This window comes from Porites lutea, chromosome 2, assembly GCF_958299795.1.
Source record: "Porites lutea chromosome 2, jaPorLute2.1, whole genome shotgun sequence".
Taxonomy (NCBI): domain Eukaryota; kingdom Metazoa; phylum Cnidaria; class Anthozoa; order Scleractinia; family Poritidae; genus Porites; species Porites lutea.
In genome coordinates, this window is record NC_133202.1 from 40,617,616 (window position 1) to 40,632,615 (window position 15,000).

The window sequence follows — 15,000 nt, forward strand, 5'->3', positions numbered from 1 at the left end:
AAGTTCGGCCTGTTAATTAGCAAAAGAATACATTAAATATAAAATGTGTGATCTGTGAGTGGAACCTCCTAATCTGGAGACTAGACCGTGCCTATTTTAAAGAAAAAAAGGATTTAAGTTTTGATGACCTTGCCGGTCCCGTGAAATAGATGGCGATCCCGCAACACGGCCCACAAAAGAAATTAACAAAATTATACAATTACGGACACAAAATATCAAAACGGTTTACACAAACAGATTGTAGCAACACCAAAGCTCACACACATTCGATCAAATAAGCGATATATAGCGATATTTGGTAGCTTCTTAGCTTTTCCTCGACCTCGCTCGACAATAACTTTCGTATCACTAGTTTTCACAAGCGACCCGAGGCTCTTGCCCGTTACTATGTGACGTCATACTGGCAGGCAGAGTGGGTCAAGAACCTTAGGTGGAAAACAAAAAGTATGGAATGAAAACGGTCATTTAGGTATTCTTAGTCGTCCTCAAGTAAAAGAAAATTCTAGGCAATATATGCTTTTCTGATCAGACAATTCACAAAAAACAGTCGTTGGTCCCCTGAGAAGGCAAGAACTTCCGTCTAGATACAGTGTAGATATAAGATAGCTGTAACCGGGCTGTAAGTCTCAGTCTCATTGTTGGGACACTTTCCTGTCTTCTTGCTCTCCCATTGTTGGTCTGCGAGATTTGGTGAGCTAACTGCGATAAACAACATTGGGAAGACGAGGAGACGGGCGAGAAGTGAAAAGCAGTGTTCAGTGGAAGTGTCGTAACTATTTTTGTCTGGGACTGTAGCTCGGTTTGCCTGGCTGGCTCGCTTTGCCGAGGTGACTTGTAACCCGGTTTGGCCAATTCCTGAATTTTGCTTAAGCATTGACGACATTCGTTCTTTTTTGTTTGGTAGTTGGATTCAGTAAAATTCAACTCCAGAAAGATTTGTCAGCAAATTAAACGGAGTCGAATTATAGTGATTCATATAAAGTTTGAAACAGCTCGAATTTACTCCTTTATAAGAGGAGTACTCAATGTCATTGCCTTCGTGGTTGCTTAGTCGCCCTAATATTAGGGATCTATAGCAACAAAAAAGAAGACAACAGCGAAAACGTCAAAAAAGCGTTTTGGCAGACCCCGACTTTTAAGTAAATTTCCTTGCTGTTTTCACCACGGTGACGAATACGACGTGGAAATCTGTAATTCCAAGGTTTAAGGAAGACCAGGAGATGTAGCCGTGGCTATGGACTGTATAGGACGCGGTTTCTTTTTCTGGAATAAAAATATATTGAATACATGGAATGCACGTTTAATTCCGTGTAAGTGTAATATTTACGTAGTATTGACGTAATATTGACGTCATCCTTCTCGCCTTGCACCCTCTTTTTACAACAGCAAAAAAAATCGCTGACGTTGTCTGTGACAGAAAACGGCAAAGGGGAAGACGAAGCAGTCTGCATAAAAAGGTTTACTGGAGCAGAGAAGGTATTTTTTGGAGTATTCTCCGGCGCAAGCAAATGAGAAAAGCTATTCCTGAATTTCCAAGTCGGCGTAATATAATCGTAGACTACGCTATGATCTCGTCATGTACGGCCAAAACCCGATGTTTACTCGGCTAAACAAGATGACATACTTTACAAAGAGACTGTTACGGCCGCATTCCACGTCAATATGTTTAGCGTTTAGTTCTTTGTATAGTTGCACATTCCTTTCACATTCTTTTCAGTTCTCGCTATTCATATTCTGTTAGATTTCTCTGCATAACTTTCTTTGTTCTTAGATCAATTTGTAAGTTTCGTCGTTTATTCTAATTCATTTCGCTTTAGCGTTCACGGCAACATCATTGCAGTTTTTTCGTCCAGTCTTGTTAGCCATCGTACCTTTTTCCGTTCAACTTTCTAGTCACACAACGTTTGTAAGTATTTTCGCTTAGTTTCTTTCCGTTTCCTGTATTTTCGTCGTTTCATAGCTGTAATTTGTATTCCTTAGTAATCTGTATTTTTCGTTTCGCTTTTAGCAACCGTAATCGTAATTCGTTATAAATGTAATAAAGACGAGTTGGAACCGTGGACCATCCTTGGATTATTCGCTATAATATTTCGTTGAAACGTTATGGATCCAATCGAGGAACAAGTTGGAACGGAAAGCGACAGCTTGGATTTCGCTAATGCTGCTTTAGCAACCGGTGTAACAAGGCGAAGGCAGCGCACAGAAAAGGGAAAAGCATTTATCGCTCATGTTCGATGGACGGATTGCCAGACTTTATTTAGAAGAATCCAACGTCAAATGAAGGACATCGATAGTTTGGCGACTGATGAAGAGAATGTGGACGTCGTCGAGAGGAATTTAACTTCATTTCGTTTTTCCGTGGAAGAGCTCAAGTCGGGTTTCGCTGCTCTTTTAAACGATCTTGAGTCCGAGGAGGATTTGGACATTGCGAACGAATGGTATATTAATCAGAGTGGAAAGATTAACGACTTTTTGGACAAAACTGTACTCTGGATTTCAACGGCGAAAGAGACAATCGAACATAGCTTGGAAACAAGATCTCAAGTTGGCTCGATATATTCCACATCGCATCGTTCAAAGGCATCATCTAGACATTCTAGCCGTTCGATTACCTCAAGCAGAGCGAAAGAGAAAGCAAAAGCCGCCGAGTTAATGGCCAGAGTTGCTATGTTGGAAAAAAGGAAAGAGTTGGAGCTGAGAGTCGAGAAGTTACGCCTCGAAGAGCAGTTGGCAGTTGCTCGCGTGCGAGAGAGTGTGTTCGCTGAAATTGAAAGGGGTGTCGGCGATGCGGATTGGACTGGTCGTCAAGAATTGTCTCCGAAAGATTCTTCTGTACAGGCATCTACTTCATCTGGGCCGTTTCTTCCGACTTCATCAAGCGCTTACACGTCTCCAACCGTTACGTCTAACACTATGACTAAAGTGAGCTTTACCGCTGATTTATATGACGCTCTTATGATACAAACTCCTCCTAAGCCAATGCAGCGAGATACAGAGCCATTGGGACAACCGAAACAAGAACCTTTCGCGAGTGAACCTCGATACATGGCCTACACTCATCAGAGCACTAAGCAGTTCTGTGAAGTCCTTCAACAACAGAACAGATTAACAGAATTACTAGCGGAGCAACAACAACAGAGCTTACTACCTTCTCTTACACTGACCAAGTTTAGTGGCGATCCTTTGGAGTACTTTACCTTTATAAGAAGTTTTGAATTGCAAGTAGAGGCTAAGGTCAGCGCGAATGATGTGCGCCTGCAATACTTAGAGCAGTATTTACACGGAGAACCCAAGGACCTAATCAAAGGATGTCTTCACCTTGATAGACACAGTGGGTACCTAGAGGCCAAAAGGCTCCTTAATGAAAAATATAGGGACCCATACAAGATATCCAACGCCTATCTCAAGAAAATTAACGAGTGGCCCTGCATCCGACCAGGGGACGAGTTGTCATTAGACAGATTCTCCATCTTCCTAAGTCAGTGCCGGAGCGCGATGTCAACTCTAACCTACCTGTCTATCCTAGATCATCCTCACAATTTGCAAAGTATGGTAACCAAGCTTCCATTTACGATTCAAGACCGATGGCGCCGAGAAGCAAATAAAAGGAGAGTGGCGGGTGGAGTGATCCCCTCCTTTGCCGACTTCGTGAACTTCGTTAATGCAGAAGCGGGAATTGCGACCGACCCAGTCTTCTCTCGTGAAGCGCTCCGTCGTTTAGATGGTACCTCAGATAGACCTGATCGTTCCAGCAAAGGCAGAGGTAAAAGCTTTGGCAAGTCTAAAACGCCTGGGAACTTTAGTGTTACTTCACATCACGCCTCCAGTCACGCGACAGATGCGACCGCTGACCAACAGTCAGGCTCACGCACTCCCATTAACCTCTGTAAGTTGTGCAACAAGAACCATGATTTGGACGACTGTCAAGACTACTTGAACAAATCCTTGTCACAAAGGAAGGACTTCCTAAAGAAGAAATCACTCTGCTTTGCCTGCTACAGTCCTGGACATAGATCCAACGGTTGTGCCCAGCGAAGGACCTGTAAGAGCTGCTCACGTCGACATCCTACGGGTCTACATGATGACAGCCTCGCCCTCAATCAGGAGGCCTCCAAACAGGTTAGCTCTACTCCTCCTCAACCAAAGGAGAAGGTTTTAAATGTTCACACGGAGGTGGAAGAAGCCCTCTGCAATGCTGTAGGCACCGAAGAATCAGTAACCGCCGTTCCTGTCGTTCCTGTTAGGCTGAAATCTGCTGAAAGTGAAGTCCTCACTTACGCCATGCTTGACACCTGCAGTACCGGTTCGTTCGTTATCGACGATATCGCGACCACCTTAGGGGTGAAGGGAGTGAATACACAGCTCATGGTGAAGACTGTCAATGGTACAAAGTTGCACGACTCTAAGGTCTTGAATGGATTAATCGTCACGGACTTAAAGGGCAAGAATCCCACACAGCTACCGAAGATATTCACTAAAGAGGACCTCTGCACACCCCCAAATGTGCCTACGCCTGAACTTGCCCATCGTTGGAAATATCTCAGAAACATAGCCAACGAGCTGCCTACACAGTTACCGAATGTCAAGATTGGTCTTCTGATTGGCTCAAACTGCCCGAAAGCTCTCGAACCTGTAGATGTATTAGCTAGTGAAGATGGTGGTCCCTTCGCAATCAGGACGTTTGCTGGGTGGGCAATAGTGGGCCCTCTGTACATGTGCAACATGGAGCATTCAAATGTCAATTGTCATAGAGTTGCTTCTACGGAAGTTGGTTCAGGCAGACACCTCGACCACCACTTCATGGTAGAGAGCAGAGTTAAGGAGATCGTCACTCCACAAGCACTCAACAAGATGCTCGAACTGGACTTCAGTGAACGAACGGAAGATAAGGAGCAAGAATATCGACGAGAAGACATGAAGTTTCTGAAGATAATCAGTCAGGGAATTCGTCACGAGGAAGATCATCATTATGAAATTCCCCTTCCTTTCCGCGTTGACAGCCAATGGTTTCCTGATAATAGAGAACAAGTTCTTCAAAGAGCACTATGGTTAAGAAAGAAGCTTACTAAGAATGAGAAGTTTTACAAGGACTATGTTAACTTTATGAGCAGCATTATTGCCAAGGGATTTGCCCGGAAGGTACCGTCCCATCTTATTCTTGCAAAGACGGGCCAAGTCTGGTACATACCCCATCATGGCGTTTACCATGCCAAGAAGCCGAACAAGATAAGGGTGGTGTTCGACTGTAGCGCTAGATTTGGAGGAACATCGATCAACGACAAGTCGCTACAAGGGCCTGACCTGACAAATCGACTTGTTGGTGTCCTTACAAGATTTCGCGAAGAGCCTATTGCGTTTATGGGGGACATTGATGCAATGTTCCATCAAGTCCGCGTACCAGAAGGCCAGCGAGACTTCCTTCGCTTCCTTTGGTGGCCTGATGGAGACCTAACACAAGACCTTGAAGAATGTCAAATGAACGTCCACTTGTTCGGCGCAGTTTCGTCACCAAGTTGCTCAAATTTCGCGCTGAGAAAAGCCGCAGATGACGCGGAAAAGATTGTTGGAACAGAGGCCGCGGATGTTCTGCGAAAGAACTTTTACGTTGACGACTGTCTGCGCTCCGAAGGAAAGGAAGATACCGCTATCGAAAGGATACGTGATGTTCGCCATGCTTGCGCCCATGGAGGGTTTAATTTGGCCAAGTTCGTTAGCAACAGCAAAAACGTTCTCGAAAGTATCCCGGAAGAAGTGCGCGCCCCAGACGTTAGATCGTTAGAATTAGGAAGTGATTACTATCCAGTGGAGAGAGCTCTTGGTGTCCATTGGGCAATCGAATCAGACATGTTCGGTTTCAGAATTGTCATCAAAGACCAGCCACTAACAAGGAGGTGAATACTATCAACCATATCTTCCGTCTTCGACCCCCTGGGTATAGCTGCGCCCTTCCTGTTAGTCGGGAAGAAGATATTGCAGGATCTGTGCCGAACGAAGCTAGGATGGGACGACGAGATTTGCGAAGAGTTCCGCGTACGTTGGGAAAGGTGAAGAGGCCAGTTGCCTGCACTTGAGCGTTTCTCTATGGAACGATGTCTGAAGCCCAATAACTTTGGGGTCGTCGTGTCGAGACAGATCCACAGTTTCTCTGACGCAAGTTCGACTGGTTATGGTCAAGTATCCTACCTTAGAATGGAAAACGAGAGAGGTGACGTCCATGGCGCATTCCTTATAGGGAAGGCTCGAGTTGCTCCCGTGAAGACCATGACTATCCCTCGTTTAGAGTTAACCGCAGCCACTGTGTCGGTTCGTGTGGTAGAGATGATCGCCAGAGAGCTAGACGAACCTGTTAATAGCAAGCACTTCTGGACAGACAGCACAACCGTGTTAAAGTACATGAGTAACCAAAAGAAACGTTTTCAGGTCTTTGTCGTCAACCGTGTTCAGACGATACGAGACGCGACAAACCCCTACCAGTGAGGGTACGTTGAATCCAAAAGGAATCCTGCAGATGACGCTTCCCGTGGTCTTGACGGTCAAGAATTATTCCCGCGGTGTCGTTGGATTACAGGTCCGAACTTCTTACGGCTGCCTGAGAGTGAGTGGCCTCAACTCCCTGGTGACCTAGACGATATTCCTGTAGACGACCCCGAAGTTAAAAGAATCTTGGTACACAGCACGAACGTCGATGAGAGCGAAGATTTTCTGACGAGACTTGAAGAAATCTGAAGAAATCTATTGCTTGGATACTCCGTCTCAAGCCCAAGCAAGGTATTACTGACGATGGTACAAGGAGAGGTGGAAACGCCACAAAGGTTGAAGCCGAGCCTCTGAGGGTAGAAGAGTTAGATAGAGCTGAGAAGACCATTCTTAAACTTATACAGAGCAGAGCGTTTCGCAAGGAAATGGGAGCCTTACAGAAGATTCAAAGAGCATATTCCAAGGACGATCGCCAATTCGCGAAAGCGAAGAAGTCTGGAATTAGGAAGTCAAGTACCCTGTTCCGCCTCGATCCCCTTCTAGACAAGGATGGACTCATCCGCGTTGGTGGTAGACTGGGTAATTCACAGGAGTTTGAGGAAAGCTTTAAGCATCCGGTTATCCTCCCTAAGAAGAGTTTCATCGTCGAGCTTATCATTCACGACGCTCATAAGAAAGTCGCTCATGCCGGCAGAGGCATAACGTTGAACGAGCTTAGAAGCCGATATTGGATAGTTAACGCGAATTCTGCTGTGAGACATCTCATTTCCAAATGTGTTGTGTGTCGTCGTCTTCGAGGAACAGCCGGTGAACAGAAGATGGCTGATCTGCCGGAGGAGAGGATAACATCTGCCCCTCCCTTCACCTATTGTGGTGTCTATCTGTTTGGTCCCTTTCAAATAAAGCAAGGCAGGAAAGAAGTCAAACGTTATGGGGTGCTATTTACTTGCTTAGCCAGTAGAGGAGTACACATCGAAAAAGCAGACTCGCTAGAAACAGATTCCTTTATGAACGCACTACGAAGATTCATAGCAAGGAGAGGGCCGGTACGCGAGATCAGATCAGACCAGGGGACCAACATTGTGGGAGCTCAGACAGAGTTTAAGAAAGCCCTAGAGGAGATGGACCATGATGACATCCAAAGACGCCTCAGCAAAGACTTCAATTCTGATTGGGTTATCAAATGGAAAGGAATCCCCCAGCTGCGTCTCATATGGGTGGCGTCTGGGAACGTCAGATACGATCTGTTCGATCCATCTTGTCTGCGTTGATGCGAGAATATGGTCACGTCCTTGATGATGAGTCTCTTAGAACCTTGATGGCTGAGGTAGAATGCATTATCAACAGCCGTCCGCTTACCTTCCCGTCAAGTGATCCCGGAGATTTGGACCCTTTAACGCCGAGTCACCTATTGACGATGAAATCAAAGATCGTAATGCCGCCCCCGGGTAACTTCCAGAAGGCCGACGTTTATCTCCGTCGAAGATGGAAACGGGTTCAAAATTTGTCCAACGTCTTTTGGTCGAGATGGAGAAAGGAGTACGTCCAGACCCTACAAGAGAGAGTGAAATGGAACAACCCGAAGAGAAACCTTCAAAGAGGGGACCTTGTATTGATCGCCGATGATAGAGTGCCAAGAAATCAATGGAATATGGCTCGAGCTGTCGACTCACGCCCAGATTCAAAGGGACAGGTCCGATCGGTGAAGGTTGCAACGGCAACGACACCGTTGGAGAGGCCAATTCAGAAGCTCGTGCTAATACTTGAGAATGAAGAAAACTGAGGACCAGGGGTATATCCCAGCCAGAGAAGCTATGGAGATTTAGAGATGTTCAATGAACTATGCTTATTAAGAATTAAGGACATAAGAGTTTTTTCCTAACTCCTAGGGGAGCCAGATGTTACGGCCGCATTCCACGTCAATATGTTTAGCGTTTAGTTCTTTGTATAGTTGCACATTCCTTTCACATTCTTTTCAGTTCTCGCTATTCATATTCTGTTAGATTTCTCTGCGTAAGTTTCGTCGTTTATTCTAATTCATTTCGCTTTAGCGTTCACGGCAACATCATTGCAGTTTTTTCGTCCAGTCTTGTTAGCCATCGTACCTTTTTTCCGTTCAACTTTCTAGTCACACAACGTTTGTAAGTATTTTCGCTTAGTTTCTTTCCGTTTCCTGTATTTTCGTCGTTTCATAGCTGTAATTTGTATTCCTTAGTAATTTGTATTTTTTGTTTCGCTTTTAGCAACCGTAATCGTAATTCGTTATAAATGTAATAAAGACGAGTTGGAACCGTGGACCATCCTTGGATTATTCGCTATAATAGAGACCGAGACATCCGACTTACCCGTACTCAGAACTCTGCCGTTTCGGAGATCGCCCACAACACCGGACACCACCCTCATGGTTTAAGGGTCCTAGAGGCGATTCGCCTAAAGCTATGTGCAAACGGACGCAATAACTCCCAACAATGTTGGGACCTGCAGTGTCGTGGGAAGGATACAACCCATAAGACTTTGTAAACCATATGTAATGCTTTGCATGGCCCCAACAATGTTGGAAGAGTTGTGCAAACGGATCCAACATTGTTGCGCTAAGCTTCGGCAAATACGGAACAAAAGAACGGTTTGGAGTTGTTGGCTCAAAACGGTTTGACCGGTTTCAAACTTTGCCCAACAACTCCCAACAACACGCAACAACATGCAACAGGGTAACGGACGTAACATGTAACATCGAACAATACTGGGAGTTGTTGACTAACAATGTTGCGTCCTTTTGCACGGCGCTTAAGACTTCATTCTAACAACATTTAACCGCGGCCTGGTTAGCTCCGCTGGGAGGAGCGCCGGTCTGCTGAGAGGGAAGTCGCGGGTTCAAACCCCGACCGGACCGACACTAAGGGTGTTTTTAAAAACAAACTGATAAGAAAGTCCCGCCTTTGTTTTTTTCTGACAGCACTTACACTTTTCTGGTTCTAGTGGTACGTAAAAGAACCACACCACTGTTCGAAATGAGTAGGGGAAGTAAATCCCGGATGTGTGGCCAACCTTTCCTGGACTGGGTGGGTGATTTGTAAGGAGAGATCTTAATATAGAGATAACCGCATGATCCTCGGTCAGGAGTCGTCATGGTTACGTACCTGTAAACAGTGTATGTATGTACACATGTAAGAACAGTGGGATAGCAAATCCAGATTCATGGAATACCGTGAACAAGAACAACAGCACTAGCAGCTGCTGAAAACGAACCACTTACAACGGAGGAGCAAGCAGTCGAAACTTAGCGGGTGACTAAATCATGAGACAAACGATAATACTTGTGTTGTCTATTGTTGCTTTTTGCTACTCAATACGGACCTTCACACTGATTACACTGAATCTTCACAAAACGTTGGAGTAGACTATTCTCGTACAAACTGCAAAGAAAATTCCTTTACCGTTAAACCTTTTTAAAGGTTTAAAAGCCCTAAAACTCCTTGTAATATCTATATGCTTTATAAAACAAAGCAGTAACAAGAATTAAAGATCTAGAGTTGATCTTACAAGAAAAATCATAATGATACTTAAACAATTTCTCCCCAATAAATGAGAACTTACATTTTCTTATTAGGGAATAAAGGGTCAAGGGATCAAAAGTAAATTTTTCGTTCTGCAGTGATTTATTCAACCGAACATTACTTCAAAGGATATCTTTTAATTCTCAGACACCCGTAAAACACGGATTGTTTACCTTTTTCTCGTAAAACCGTGAGCATCTGTTCCCTCAGAGTTCTCGAGCAAAAACTGACCTTTTCATTCCTACTTATCCCCCCACCCCACCCCCCCCCCCCTTCTCTGAAACCTTCTTTGAAGGTTGTCTTCAGTTAAGTGATCAGTTTTTAAAGTATATATATCTCGGCACTAGATGCCAAAAAGGTGACTACTCAAACTTACACGGAACAATGCTAAAAGTCTTGTTTTCTAATAACGAAAAGCCTCTCAGTTTTTAAAGTCAAGCCAGAGCAGGTGAGGAAATGGAACAAATTAGCAATGAGCGTCATTCGGGCGCTGACTAAAAACGAGACAGTCATGTGAAAGTGGGTGTCTTCGCATCGATGACGTTTTATAACAATGAGAACAACGGAAAAGTCTTTGATCATTGAGACCATGCTCCAGCAGGACCACTCATTATTCTCCTATTTAGCTGTCGTTGACGCTTCAAAACAGGGTGATGATCCAAACTGTAGTTTGCTAGAAAACCAGCGCAACTACTGTCTAGTTGCCTTCGTAAGCTAGTTTTATGAATTTCACAGATTTTATCGCTTGCTGCGAGGTCTTCTTCCGCCCGAGAAAGATCTTTTAGATCAATATTTTTCTGGCATCGTTTTTGTAGTGTGGTGGCAACCATTGGATGATTATCGCCAAAAGCTTCTTTATACAATTTTTCTGCTCTTGCCAAGGATTCCTCTTGTGCACAAGACAGCTGAAGCTTGCCTTCAGCATCTGCTCGAATTAGCAAAAATCCAGCCTCTATGTCGCGCTTTTGGTAGTTCTTAGTAATTATAGACAGAGCAGATTGAATCTCGTTATAGGCTTTTTCGTAATGGCCCATCAGAATGCAAAGACGAGCTTTTTCTCCCTTCAAGAATGCATACTGTTGGTGATCCCAACCAAGAGACTGTTGAATGAGTACGTCTGCTCTATTGAGATCAGTTTCTGCTTCTGACATCATTTTTCGCACGCCTTCTTGATCCTTGGGCCAGCTAAATTGAAGATTGTCCGATGTAATTTCAGCTTTTGTTCGAAGAAATACAGCGTACTCTGGATGGGCCATATTTTCCTGGGAAAAGCCAAGTCCAACCTCTTTGATATATTCTTTAGCCTTGTTAAAAAGTCCAAGCTTTGAGCATGCGTAAGCAATCCTCAAAGTGCATTTCCTAACCTGTAATTATAAGGTAAAGTAGTAGATAGTTGCTCCTCACAAACAAAGGTAATAAAACCAGGATGAGACCGAGAATGTTCGTGTCCCTAAATGTTATAAACATTCTAGATGTGATATATTTTAGCCCAATAGCCCACAATGTAATAAAGGTCTAAAGAGTGAATAAAGTTTTAGAAGATGTACTGTTTGACCTCAAATAATACCTGGACATAGATTCACTAGTTATCTATCATTCGGCAAAATGGTATCGTGGCCTATAAATGATACTTAAGGGCTTACAACCAAATTGTGCCTGCTACTATGCTTGGTGCCAATACCACAGAATCAGGCAGTTTATTCCAGTCACGGATCGTTCTTGGGAAATAAGTTAGTGGTACGAAGTAAGAGAAAAGGGTAAGTTTATTGACCTCGTCCTCGTCTCGATCAGAAAAAAGAAAAACGCAAAAGAGGACATCCAGCCATCTTGACCTCACGCTTGGTCATGATCAATAACGCATATCAAGAGCCAAATGCCTCTTGCGTATATGTACTTTCCCTCTTTTTCTCTCCCCAGTCTGAGGCTCAAAATATGAAATAAGCTCCCTGAATTGCTAGACTTTGCAGGAGTTTTTCGAATAATACCTGATTAAATAACCTAACAAACCTACCTGATGAGGATGAAATGACGAACTTCGCCTCTTATGTGTAAATTGAAGTGTGAGGGATGACCCAAAAATCTAACTGAGCGTTAACCGTCGGAGAGGGAATAAGGGAGCACGAGAGGGAAAGAAAAAAATCTTTGAAACTCGGTGAAAATTGAACCCACAACCTCTGCATTAGATCAACCGGATTTCGGGACAAGATTCACGACCTTTATTACCCTCCACTCTCTGCCTCTGACGTAGTCGTTCAGCCGGCAGAAGATCGGGAGGGTCGTTGGTTTGATTCCCACCAAGGTAAAATATATTTTTCTTTGCCTCGCGTGATTCCTTAATTCTCTTTTACCAGGGCTAACGCTCAGTGTGCTTTCTGGGTCTCTGAAGTGTAAATTGAAGTGCCGAGCACCTTGACTCCAACCCCCCTCCCCCTCCCGGCCCTAGTAATACGCCCGCTTAGTTTTACAAATCGACAAGTATTTCCTATGGTTTGTACTCTTAACGACCATAGAAATGACGTCACTATGTTCAAAACTTGGAACGTCGACCACGAGGGGTGCACAAAGCTTTGAACATTCTGACGTCATTTCTATGGCCGGCAAGAGTAAAGACAATGGAAAATGGTTGTCGATTTGTTCTTTACAATAATATCGTCAGTTTTTAACGTCCATTTTCTATAAGACAAATTTAAAAAAAACTGCGCCACCATCAATCATCTCCATGGTCTGTGCTCTTGTCGAACATAGCTCTCGACCAATCAGGGCGTTAGAAGTCGTTCAGTTATTGTAAAAAAATTCTTTTGAAGACATGTACATTATTGTATAAATGGTTAGCACATACTTCCCTGTGTGGCATATTTCCATACGTTTCGTTATAGATCTCTAGAGCACGGTTTGCTAAATCAGCACTGTTGACGGCTTCGCCAAGGATTAAACAAGTTTTGCTCAGCCTTTTCAGTGAATTTGCCTTTTCTGCCGAAAAAAAAAACAGATTGAAATATTTCTAATTTCTCGCTTTACCACCCTAAAATTAACACCTATACAATTGATCCCTACCGTTCCTCATTTGTCATTTTAGAAAACTCTCTTTGAAGGGACACCTATCTAAGGCATATATTACGGAACTTTCAGCAACAAGGACAGCAACGGTAACAAAAACGGCCAGACAGCAATAGCAAAACAACAACTTTGCACGTGGGTCATGTTTTTTTGTACATGTCTTTGCACGGCTATGACAAGAAACTTCCTATACTGATTTCACTTTTTATGGAGGACGTTAACAAAAGAAAACGAATTTTTAATATTTTTTCTGTGAAATTATTATAGATACAGTTCCTGAGGATTTAACCCCAGAAAAATTGGCTAACCTTATTGCTGAATACAACGAGATGGAAAAATGGCAACGAAGTGTGAAACAGCGCGAATTAGCTTTCTTCCTTATAAAGATTATTAGTCATGCACTGTGTATCCTTACTGCTATCCAGTATACTTTGAACACCTACCCGATATGTGACTCTCCACTTTAGAGATTAGCGCGGCGAGTTTTCGCTCCGTTACAGAAATCGCGCGGAAATCACCGTTAACAGAAGCCCTATCCAGGAAGGCTTTCATGCCCGCGCAAAAGCTATCAGATAGTGTGAACAGTAGCCTTAAGAAATGTACGCTCATGACACTACGCTTTTTACATTATTCTCAACATAGGCAAATTACCTTGATGTGAAGGAGAATAGTTGTCCATTATCTTTACCGCATTTTCCAGAGTTTCTTTTGCTTCCCACACCTGCCCTTTTTGCAGATAGGCATATCCTAGGTAGTTTAGGGTGGCGGCAATAATTCCATGATTTTCCCCATGAATTTCTTTGTAAATCTCCAGTGCCCTGATTAGATTTCTTTCGGCATTCTCCACACTCCCCGTATCGCTTTGTGCGTTGCCAAGGTTCAACAGGGCGGTGGCTATAACTTTTCACAAGAAACAGGAGATAAAGCAGTGGAACGATCTTACACTCCTTATAAGCTTACCAGCAAGCTCTCTAATTAGAAACCGCAAGAGGAGAAGGTCAGACAAAATAGAAAGTTTGCGTTCACCTAGGCTAATGCCTTATTTCAGGGGTAATCGAATGGCGAGATTTTAGCAACAATTGAGAGACTTGGAAACCCTTAATGCATTGGGCAATATCCAACCTTTATTATATGGCCGTGTCTCAAAAGGACTGGAAACAAACAAATCCAAGAATTTGATTGGCCAAAATCGATCTTGACCGCGGTCTAGATTTTCCCATCTAGACCGGCATCTAGACCGATCTTGTTGCAACAGCTGTCCTCAAAAAGGTACAAACAAAGAATTTGAAAAAGTTGGCTTGTTCCTGTTGATAATACTAAATGGAAGAATCAGTGGACCTTCACGAGGAAGCAGGTAAAGAAAACGAGCAAACGCTGGCAAATTTGAGTCTTCCCGAGGAAGTTACGAGCAAAGATGAAGTCGAAATTGAGAAATTTTTGCAGGAGCAGAAATTAAAAAAAAACTCAATACAAGACTAAGAGCGATTTAAACGCATGGAAGAAATTTTGTGAGTCACTGAAAGAGTCTAGAGCAATTGAAAACATACCTGCCAATGAGCTCGACCTTCTTTTGTCCAAAATTCTCATCTCCGTTAATGTTCGTAAATAAAATGGCACTGAGTACGAGCCGACTACAAAGACGCGTTTGCTGCATCCAAACTCGATGACACAAACAAGAAGGAGGTTTCTAATCTCTCCGTTAGAAAGACCAGAGTTGGACGACTTCTCGAAGCAGACGTTCAGCCAAACTTCGTTGAACAGCTAAGCGATCACAAAAATTTGAAAAGCCTCGACAGCTACCATTCAGCATCTCTGAAGCGACAGCGAGAAATTTCTGCTATCATGAATCGTGAGCTAGGTATATCCGCTCAGTCCGAAGAAAACCAAGTCAGTACCTCCACTACAACACAGC

General features: G+C 43.6%; 4 protein-coding genes and 1 pseudogene across 4 annotated transcripts in view; 4 read left to right on the forward strand and 1 right to left on the reverse strand.

Moving 5' to 3' along the window:
• Positions 1–3,517: 3,517 nt before the first annotated feature.
• On the forward strand, positions 3,518–4,339 carry LOC140926204 (uncharacterized; annotated as a pseudogene).
• Positions 4,340–4,365: 26 nt separating this feature from the next.
• On the forward strand, positions 4,366–5,895 carry LOC140926205 (uncharacterized). Its single transcript, XM_073375985.1, has one exon. It carries the CDS (start codon positions 4,366–4,368, stop codon positions 5,893–5,895), a length of 1,530 nt encoding a protein of 509 aa, XP_073232086.1.
• A 186-nt stretch (positions 5,896–6,081) lies between these two features.
• LOC140926206 (uncharacterized) lies at positions 6,082–7,748 on the forward strand. Its single transcript, XM_073375986.1, has 3 exons — positions 6,082–6,397; positions 6,569–6,666; positions 6,759–7,748. The coding sequence occupies exons 1-3, from the start codon at positions 6,082–6,084 to the stop codon at positions 7,746–7,748; spliced, it is 1,404 nt and encodes a 467-aa protein (XP_073232087.1).
• On the forward strand, positions 7,748–8,260 carry LOC140926209 (uncharacterized). The gene has a single exon (XM_073375987.1). It carries the CDS (start codon positions 7,748–7,750, stop codon positions 8,258–8,260), a length of 513 nt encoding a protein of 170 aa, XP_073232088.1.
• Positions 8,261–10,353: 2,093 nt separating this feature from the next.
• LOC140928630 (uncharacterized) overlaps positions 10,354–15,000 on the reverse strand; it is an 18,300-nt gene continuing 13,653 nt past the window's right edge. The window contains exons 6-8 of the mRNA XM_073378405.1: positions 13,740–13,988; positions 12,871–13,001; positions 10,354–11,395 (exon numbers count right to left, since the gene is read on the reverse strand). Of these exons, the coding sequence (XP_073234506.1) occupies positions 10,610–11,395; positions 12,871–13,001; positions 13,740–13,988 (1,166 nt within the window). The 3' untranslated portion in view covers positions 10,354–10,609. The remainder of the gene's footprint in view (positions 11,396–12,870; positions 13,002–13,739; positions 13,989–15,000) is intronic.

Excerpts from the sequence above, each read along its gene's own strand:
- LOC140926209 (XM_073375987.1), top strand. The coding sequence starts at position 7,748 with ATGCGAGAATATGGTCACGTCCTTGATGATGAGTCTCTTAGAACCTTG.
- LOC140926206 (XM_073375986.1), top strand. The coding sequence starts at position 6,082 with ATGGAACGATGTCTGAAGCCCAATAACTTTGGGGTCGTCGTGTCGAGA. Across the intron at positions 6,398-6,568 it reads AACCGTGTTAAAGTACATGA|GTCCGAACTTCTTACGGCTG; the intron begins GTAACCAAAAGA and ends GTTGGATTACAG. Across the intron at positions 6,667-6,758 it reads CCGAAGTTAAAAGAATCTTG|CCCAAGCAAGGTATTACTGA; the intron begins GTACACAGCACG and ends CTCCGTCTCAAG.
- LOC140926205 (XM_073375985.1), top strand. The coding sequence starts at position 4,366 with ATGGTGAAGACTGTCAATGGTACAAAGTTGCACGACTCTAAGGTCTTG.